At 46.6% G+C, this 10436-nt stretch overlaps 1 protein-coding gene across 1 annotated transcript; it reads left to right on the top strand.

The window, feature by feature from the left end:
• The first annotated feature begins 421 nt into the window (after nucleotides 1-421).
• On the top strand, nucleotides 422-10310 carry LOC139461561 (mucin-2-like). The gene is made up of 7 exons (XM_071243040.1): nucleotides 422-548; nucleotides 6046-6143; nucleotides 6287-6461; nucleotides 6773-8422; nucleotides 8525-8900; nucleotides 8954-9522; nucleotides 9760-10310. The coding sequence occupies exons 1-7, from the start codon at nucleotides 422-424 to the stop codon at nucleotides 10308-10310; spliced, it is 3546 nt and encodes a 1181-aa protein (XP_071099141.1).
• The last annotated feature ends 126 nt before the right edge of the window (nucleotides 10311-10436 follow it).

Genomic DNA, 10436 nt, shown 5'->3' with positions numbered 1-10436 from the left:
CAGAAAGGGGTGCAGCCTCGGGAACATGTCTCGACATAAAGGAAAAGTTCACGATTAGAAAGTTAAAATCATCAATCTTGTCATACAGTCTTGTGTATATTGTTTATCATTCTGAATCTTTATGCATAAACCTAAATCCGAAACAGATGATGCGGTTTCACTTGTCTCTTCTATTTCTATGTGGTAAATCAGTAGAACCGTTGAAAGTTTTGGTTTGGGTTGTAAAACACCCGGGTAGTAAGGATAAGGTAGCTACAATCTCACCATGTATCCTTTACATCATGTATGTTTACTTTCACAATGAAATTTTACTTACTATTTAGCAAACACAAATACTGGATATTTATCTCTTCCTTTAATGACCTTGATTCCGACATAGGCAAACAATCAACATTGGCCTTCAAATAATACACATCTCATAATGTATATAGCATTCAGTATAAGTAAGGTAGTCATAGCTCTGATCTTCATACCGAACAACGCCAGCACAGAACAACAGAACATCATGAACTCCGCCAAAGTCACCGTCTTGTTCCTGATCGCCATCTGTAAGTATTGTTCATATCTGTATGCATCATTAACTTTGTTATTTGGAATCTCAATCAAGCTTTGTGTCTTAGTGTTGAAACCTGCCCGTGAGGATATGAATAGCACCGTAGTACAAAACAACCTTAGCGCTAGGACTGTCGTAAGTCTATGTTAAGGTATAGGAGTTACGATCACCTTAGTGCTAAGATTGCTTTGTACAACGGCACCCAGACATCTTTGAATAAGGAAAACATTTGCAATCACCGGGTGTTACGGCTTTTATGATTATCAGTAATAAGGATCGGTAGAAACCTAGGGGCGTGGGTTTGAATTCCATTTTCGCCCTGAATATGTTTCTGGCATTGTTAGCACTATCCCCGAGTTCGCTGAGCAGTGTCGCGTCATGCCAGTATCCCCTGATGGTTTGTTTGGATCCAAGTTTCCCCCTAAGTCTTGGTTTGCCTGCGCCATTCCTGTTATCATGGGTTTCAACATAGTGCATCTATTTTCACTAATGTTTTACCACATCCAGTTGACACTCGTGGCCGAAATACTGTTCAAAATGGCGGTGAACACAGTATGTACATGTGCATTGAATACAGCTGTCCTTTGACTACTTGTGTATTTATAGGCGTTTAAGTCCAATCAATATTTCATATGTTCAATCGACCCGTGAAGATTCCGGGTTAGAATAGGTCTTCAGCAACCCATACTCACAGTAAAAGGTTACTATGCTTGTCGTAAAAGGCGACTAACGGGATCGGGTGATCAGGCTCGCTGACTTGGTTGATACATATCATTGATCCTAATTGCGTGGATCGATGTTCATGATTTCAGTCACTGGATTGTCTGGTCCAGATTCGATTATTTTACAGTCCGCCGTCATATAGCTGCGATATTCTAAATGCGGCGTTAAACAATAAATAAACAAAAATCATATGTTCAATCATTTTAACATTTCATTTTAGGCATTTCGTATTCCCTTGCAAGCAACAAAAGGGGTAAGTACATTTACTGACTTGTAATCAACTTGTTAGATGTAATGCTCAATGAAAGTCTTGTTTCACCCAATAGGTAAAAGCCCGGCCTTGACGATTAGAATTACTCGTTTCTGATATGTCTTGTAGAAATCACAATAAATATACTCATTTCAAAGCATAGCGTGCTTGTTACATTGTTTAAAATGAACACATACGCAAACATACTCCTTTACATCCCATATATCTGTATGTCTGTTAAAGAAATGGATAGATCGGTATCAACATCGACTTCAACATCAACTTCAACTTCAACCTCTACATCTTCGTCAACTGAAACTGGAGGAGGTAACTTTCTGATGAGACAGGAGGGTCGTACGAACCAGCTGAATTTAGTTCTGCATCCGCCAAACCGCTACCGCATTTGGTACAGGGACATTGTGATAGACTGAATTTGGTTCCATAATGAAAGATGTTTCGATAACGCTTGTGACTGTATAACATTTGTTTTCCTTAATCCGTTGCTTGTATGGCAAATAAGAAATTATATATTAAGTAGTTTTAGTTTGTTTTATGGATTTATTTTTGGGAGCAAGCTAATGGGTACGATGAATCAGTTCAGAATCTTTTCTATTTACATTGTTTCTCTTTTCTGACCATATCAGAGACAGGCATTACATGAGGAATATATGTGATAGAACATCGTCTAAAAGATACGATAACCTGCACTAACATCTCTGTGTCGATACTGAATCTAATAAAATCACACACAAAATGCATTCAGTACCCGTCTTCTGGTATGTATTTATGCAATAGTTATAGCACAATACTTGCACGATTATATGATTATTTTTTCACTGTTGAACATAAACAAGTGAGCTTGTCGACTTGACCCGCGCGCTGTAAGCCTCCACGGCAAATCTTCCACCCCTGTTGCTATGTGCTGCACAGATAATGCACAGCCTCAGCTTCAATTGTCAAGTCGTGATTTTTTTTTAAATCCGTTAAGCAGTTGGTTCATGAGATGTACTAGTGATGTTATATCGTGGGATTGTGGTGTTTCATCATGAACGTATGACGATTTATCAAGTAAAGATAATTTTATTCCAGGCGGAGTTACACCTTCAATTCTCGGAGCCAACGGTAAGCATCAACTTCACTTGAAAAGTATCATCTGTCATGAATGTAAGGGGTGGTCGGGTAGCCTAGTGGTTAAAGCGTTCGCTCGTCACGCCGAAGACCCGTGTTCGATTCCCGACATGGGTACAATGTGTGAAGCCCATTTCTGGTGTCCCCCGCCGTGATATTGCTGGAATATTGCTAAAAGTGGCGTAAAACCATACTCACTCATGAATGAATAAATGTAAGAAAAGCAAATTGAATAACAGTAACTTAATGTATAACATGGACAATGCGTATCGGTTTGCTTATTAACTGAAGATCACATACCCTTAACTGAATGCAAATACATGTACCATTATGATGATAACATGGCGCCTCAGTTCTTGGTATTAAATATGAATATAAATATTATTTCTTTCCAGCCCAAGAATGCGTCGGAGGTAAGGTCTTTTCAATAATGATAACGGAATAGGGAGTTTACATATAAGGTTCGGTCAGCTTTGGCAAGATCCCAAACAGTTATGAATAATGTCCTTAGAATTCACTGATGACGGTAGATGACATATGGCTCGGATTGTACAAAATATTTGTAAAACAACTCCAGCTGCAAGTCATATTAACTCTTGTAAATATGAACTATCAATGCAAGAGAATATCCATTCAAAATCTTCCGCCAAAAGAGATTCCACTTGATTTAAATTAAAAACTAGCTGTGAAAATCATATGAATGGACCACTGAAAATCAGTGATCACACCAAGTGTTCGCGGAATTAAAAGGTACGCATGTCAAGGAACATGTTCACAATGTGGTAACGGCGCTCAACCATAGTACATCCCATCCCTCTTAGATAGGACCTTGTGCTGTGGTCAATGTTTAACTACAGCAAGGAATGTTTCTCTCTTCGTACATCAGATGGATGTGACCACTTGGACGTTGCAGCAGTTCTCGTCGATCCTCCAGTTATCGGTGAGCGGATATTGTTTTTAAAAAACCAGACAAATCATCGGTTATTCACATATTTACAGGTTTATTTGCATATAAAATTCCATATTTCATGTGCAGATGATTCAGATGTGAAACAAAATGCAACCTGCCTTGCTCGCAAATCAGTCAAACCATTGCCACTGTTTTTACACAGAAAATGAAAACAAGATCGAGATCGTTACTAAAAATGATGTATCAATAGTTTCATGTCAAATTACTGAAGTTTGAGTCAGTAATGAAAACAGATACGTAAATCATTATCGAAAAAAGGACCTCCTTTCACTTGTTATTTCAAGACAATTTAGTTTTATTATATTACATTTGTACCGACACGCCTTTAAAGAACTTACTTAAAAATACGTTTCACAATTTTATTTTGAATTTTCATTTCGACAAAAATTCAGTTCTGAAAATTAATATATGTAAATCAGGTGGTTACAAAATGGCGTCAGCATAATATTTTATCATTGTGTTATTTCAGATGTTGGAGAGCCTGCTCAGTAATCCAACTGAACGTCTGAAACCTGGTCCAGGGGACGACGCCCGAATAGACAACAGTGCATTATATACAGTTTTATCTTCATACAGGGAATGTTAAGTAGATAGCACTGTTAGATACAAATATAACTAAAACTTGACAAATGTAAAAGCCCGTTTCGCCCTTTAATATGTGATTGTGACCACGTGAATGTACACCATGATTCAAAAATAAAGTCGACGTCAAACATTACATTCTTTGTGTTATTGTCCTTTGGCAAAGATATTGAGTTAGTTAGTGACTAAAGGGGATTCTCATGTTATAGACAATGAATATATGAATGACATATTCAAGGAATGTCAAGATTCAGCCTATCCAAAAATACATGTACCAACCAAAGGCCAGTTCAATTCAAACATTTCCCCCATTCCCGTTACCATGGTCAATATATATGTTGATATTTCATGGTATTTTTCTATGTTGGAGACTTTCCTTTGTCGACCTTACTTAATCATCCTTAGTGGGTCTTTTTTAAATAATTCGTAAATAACTTTTTTCAAAAGTTATCGAAAAACATTTACAGAAGCACAGGGGTTGTTCTTTGAGGGATCCCTTGAAGAGTTATCAATAGTATTTTGCTACACAACGATGAAAACAAATGACGAGCATGGCAGTATAAACTGGGTATCTCATGTGTCCGTTTAAGGATTTCAGGGTATTTTGTACATCGAGGGTCTCCTTTAATACCTTACTTAATCATTCTTGCAGGGTCTTTTTCGATAATTGGTAAGGAAACTTCTTTCAAAACCACAGGGACCATGATGGATATACAATTGCTTGGATCGATGATGTCAATCATTGGATTGTCTGCTCCATACTCGATTATTTACAGACCGCCGTCATATAGCTGGAATATTGCTGCGTGCGGCGTTAAACAACAAACAAACAAACAACATTTGTAAACACACATCAGTAGTTCTCTGAAGTCTAAAGCTATCCGTCTTCAACCAGTAATGATCGAGCATAGTGTCACTCTGTATGCAGTATTTGAACTATACCTTATATCCTATAATATGCAAAACCACAGGCAGGTAAAAGAAAAGTCCAGAAGTATCCTATTTGAAGAGAGTATGAATCATTGATTAATGCATGTAACATGTGCCATCATGTTTCTCATGCACTTCTAATAATGCAATGAAAACGTTCACTTCATAACTACACACTCCAACGACTCGGGTATAAACTAATAATTTCTTCGGATACAAGCATACACATGAGGTGAGAGGTACGTTACGGTAAAACTCAACAAGAAGACAAACACGGTATTCATCCATTTACACTACTGTTAGCATGCCACAATGATAAATTTGTTCTCGTTGGTATAATGTTATGCAGTAACCTACGTTTATAACGATCACGCTTATAACGAACTGACAAACTGTTTTTGGTCCCGTCCATTTGCTGTATATATGTGTTAAATATGCATATACCGAAGTACGGTTATAACAAACTAAATTTAAACGTCCATTTGAGTTCGTTATAACCGTAGTTTACTGTATATTACTTCTAGTATACATGTGTACATATACATACATCAATGTGTGCATCTACGCACGTACAAGACCCTTGCAATGAAGACACAAATAGAAGACGTATGCAGATAAAGGGGAAGGTGTAATGTGATACCGGAAGCCTACACACACAGACCGGTACATCCACTAGAACTCCTGCCACCATCCCAAGATAACACAGGCCATCATTGCCACCCTCACCCGACGTGCCATTTACCACCCTGATGCCCAGTTAACTGGACCATCTCAAGGAAACCGTCACGTCCCTCAACAGCTACATACCAACCTAGTCTCCAAAACCCTCATGAACTCTGATCCCAGACCCAAACCTGCCCCGTCGCCATCAGAATCACCATACCCTAACAAGGCCCTGTCACTCATCAGATTTCCAGCCTCAGAACAAAGACAACACAGATGTCACCTTTTCTTACGGCAAGTCCACCAAGACCCATCTACAAGCTAATGGCAGAGGCACAAGCAGTGTAAGTCCCAACCCCCGAGGATGTATATACCAGGTCCCCTGCAAATGTGGCCACCAGTACATTGGAGAAACCCTCGGACATCTCATCACTCAAAGAACGCCAGACCTCTGTCAACAAACGAGATCTGAAATCCGCTATTTCAGAACACATCCTCAAGAACCAAAGACCATAACATCATGTGGGAAGCCACCAAATTCCTGTCTATCAACAACAACAACAACAACAACAACAAGTGGCGACAAAGAAAACTACAGGAAGCCATTGACATCAGGAGACTACAGCAAGCCATGAACCGTGACCAGGGAACCTCTATGCCTCGTACTTGGGACTTATTGCTTTGATCTTTGTCGGTGCGAATTATCTGGCTGGCTTCCATATGTCCATTTGCCTATTGCTGTTTCCATTCTTTTACCTGTCAGTGCTTATTACCCCCAGCCTCCCGTTTGCCCATTGTCCATTGCCAATTCGCAATCAGAGATAATTTCAATCCTGGCTTCCAATTGTCCATAACTATCAGCGATAATTACTGTAAAATGTTGGCTTTCATTGTCTATTGATAATCACCTATCAGCGGTAATTATCTGGTGGCCTCACTTGTTAGTTTCCACCTTTTGTTATCTTATTACCAGCACCAGCACCAACACCAGCACCAGCACCAGCACCAACACCAACACCAGCACCATCCAGAGCCACAGCACCAGCACCAGCCAGAGCACCAGCACCAACACCAGCACCAGCACCAGCACCAGCACCAGCACCAGCACCAGCCAGAGCACCAGCACCATCCAGAGCCACCAGCACCAGCACCAGCACCAGCACCAGCACCAGAACCATCCAGAGCCACCAGCACCAGCACCAGCACCAGCACCAGCACCAGCCAGAGCCACCAGCACCAGCCAGAGCCACCAGCACCAACACCAGCACCATCCAGAGCCACCAGCACCAGCACCAGCACCAGCACAAGCACCAGCACCAGAACCATCCAGAGCCACCAGCACCAGCACCAGCACCATCCAGAGCCACCAGCACCAGCACCAGCACCAGCACAAGCACCATCCAGAGCCACCAGCACCAACACCAGCACCATCCAGAGCCACCAGCACCAGCACCAGCACCAACACCAGCACCAGCACCAGAACCATCCAGAGCCACCAGCACCAGCACCAGCACCAGCACCAGCACCAGCACCATCCAGAGCCACCAGCACCAGCACCAGCACCAGCACCAGCACAAGCACCAGCACCAACACCAGCACCAGCACCAGCACCAGCACCAGCACCATCCAGAGCCACCAGCACCAGCCCCAGCACCAGCACAAGCACCAGCACCAGAACCATCCAGAGCCACCAGCACCAGCACCAGCACCAGCACCAGTACCAGCCAGAGCCACCAGCACCAGCACCAGCACCAGCACCAGCACCATCCAGAGCCACCAGCACCAGCACCAGCACCAGAACCATCCAGAGCCACCAGCACCAGCACCAGCACCAGCACCAGCACCAGTACCAGCCAGAGCCACCAGCACCAGCACCAGCACCAGCACCAGCACCATCCAGAGCCACCAGCACCAGCACCAGCACCAGAACCATCCAGAGCCACCAGCACCAGCACCAGCACCAGCACCAGCACCATCCAGAGCCACCAGCACCAGCACCAGCACCAGCACCAGCACCAGCACCATCCAGAGCCACCAGCACCAACACCAGCACCATCCAGAGCCACCAGCACCAGCACCAACACCAACACCAGCACCAGCACCAGCACCAGCACCATCCAGAGCCACCAGCACCAACACCAGCACCATCCAGAGCCACCAGCACCAGCACCAGCACCAACACCAGCACCAGCACCAGCACCAGCACCAGCACCAGCACCAGCACCAGCACCAGAACCATCCAGAGCCACCAGCACCAGAACCATCCAGCGCCACCAGCACCAGCACCAGCACCAGCACCAGCACCAGCACCATCCACAGCCACCAGCACCAACACCAGCACCATCCAGAGCCACCAGCACCAGCACCAGCACCAGCACCAGCACCAACACCAACACCAACACCAGCACCAGCACCAGCACCAGCACCATCCAGAGCCACCAGCACCAGCACCAACACCAGCACCAACACCAGCACCATCCAGAGCCACCAGCACCAGCACCAGCACCAGCACCAACACCAGCACCAGCACCAACACCAGCACCATCCAGAGCCACCAGCACCAGCACCAGCACCAACACCAGCACCAGCACCAGCACCAACACCAGCACCAGCACCAGCACCAGCACCATCCAGAGCACCAGCACCAGCACCAGCACCAGCACCAGCACCATCCAGAGCCACCAGCACCAGCACCAGCACCAGCACAAGCACAAGCACCATCCAGAGCCACCAGCACCAGCCCCAGCACCAGCACAAGCACCAGCACCAGAACCATCCAGAGCCACCAGCACCAGCACCAGCACCAGCACCAGTACCAGCCAGAGCCACCAGCACCAGCACCAGCACCAGCACCAGCACCATCCAGAGCCACCAGCACCAGCACCAGCACCAGAACCATCCAGAGCCACCAGCACCAGCACCAGCACCAGCACCAGCACCAGCACCATCCAGAGCCACCAGCACCAGCACCAGCACCAGCACCAGCACCATCCAGAGCCACCAGCACCAACACCAGCACCATCCAGAGCCACCAGCACCAGCACCAACACCAACACCAGCACCAGCACCAGCACCAGCACCATCCAGAGCCACCAGCACCAGCACCAACACCAACACCAGCACCAGCACCAGCACCAGCACCAGCACCATCCAGAGCCACCAGCACCAGCACCAACACCAACACCAGCACCAGCACCAGCACCAGCACCAGCACCATCCAGAGCCACCAGCACCAACACCAGCACCATCCAGAGCCACCAGCACCAGCACCAGCACCAACACCAGCACCAGCACCAGCACCAGCACCAGCACCAGAACCATCCAGAGCCACCAGCACCAGAACCATCCAGCGCCACCAGCACCAGCACCAGCACCAGCACCAGCACCAGCACCATCCAGAGCCACCAGCACCAACACCAGCACCATCCAGAGCCACCAGCACCAGCACCAGCACCAGCACCAGCACCAGCACCAGCACCAACACCAACACCAGCACCAGCACCAGCACCAGCACCAGCACCATCCAGAGCCACCAGCACCAGCACCAACACCAGCACCAACACCAGCACCATCCAGAGCCACCAGCACCAGCACCAGCACCAGCACCAGCACCAACACCAGCACCAGCACCAACACCAGCACCATCCAGAGCCACCAGCACCAGCACCAGCACCAACACCAGCACCAGCACCAGCACCAACACCAGCACCAGCACCAGCACCAGCACCAGCACCATCCAGAGCCACCAGCACCAGCACCAGCACCAGCACCAGCACCAGCACCATCCAGAGCCACCAGCACCAGCACCAGCACCAGCACAAGCACAAGCACCAGCACCAGCACAAGCACCAGCACCAGCACCAGCACCAGCACCATTCACAACACCAGCACCAGCACCATTCACAGCACCAGCACCAGCACCAGCACCAGCACCAGCACCAGCACCATTCACAACACCAGCACCAGCACCATTCACAGCACCAGCACCAGCACCAGCACCAGCACCATCCAGAGCCACCAGCACCAACACCAGCACCAGCACCAGCACCAGCACCAGCACCAATCACAACACCAGCACCAGCACCATTCACAGCACCAGCACCAGCACCATTCACAGCACCAGCACCAGCACCATTCACAGCACCAGCACCAGCATCCAGCATCCAGCATCCAGCACCAGCACCAGCACCAGCACAAGCACAAGCACCAGCACAAGCAACAGCACCAGCACCAGCAACAGCACCATTCAGAGCCACAGCACCAGCACATTCACAGCACCAGCCACAGACTCCCGAATCAATATCAATTTCACTCACTTCCCCTCCGTTATAGTGGATGACACCAGAGACCATATAATAGATGACACCGAGGAGAGATACATACATGGGACCGTCGACGTCCTTAGCATTTACCCATGTCACGGTCTAGTGCCCACGCCCTTCGGTTTTATTTCGGAACCGCTCGCCAAAGTCCGGCGGTCGTCATTGAAGTGTGAGAACATTCTGTGTTAGAGATTTAGTGGCCCAACTATTTCATTCTCTTGTGATTTAATGGCACATCCAAACCGTGTTTGGCTTGATGTATATGATCTCTGACATATTCGCTGCCTTATTCTTGTATTGAAAATGTCTTTTGTA

Source organism: Haliotis cracherodii, unplaced genomic scaffold (genome assembly GCF_022045235.1).
Source record: "Haliotis cracherodii isolate W230 unplaced genomic scaffold, xgHalCrac1.p SCAF_15, whole genome shotgun sequence".
NCBI lineage: Eukaryota > Metazoa > Mollusca > Gastropoda > Lepetellida > Haliotidae > Haliotis > Haliotis cracherodii.
This window is presented reverse-complemented; position numbering and strand designations above follow the sequence as displayed.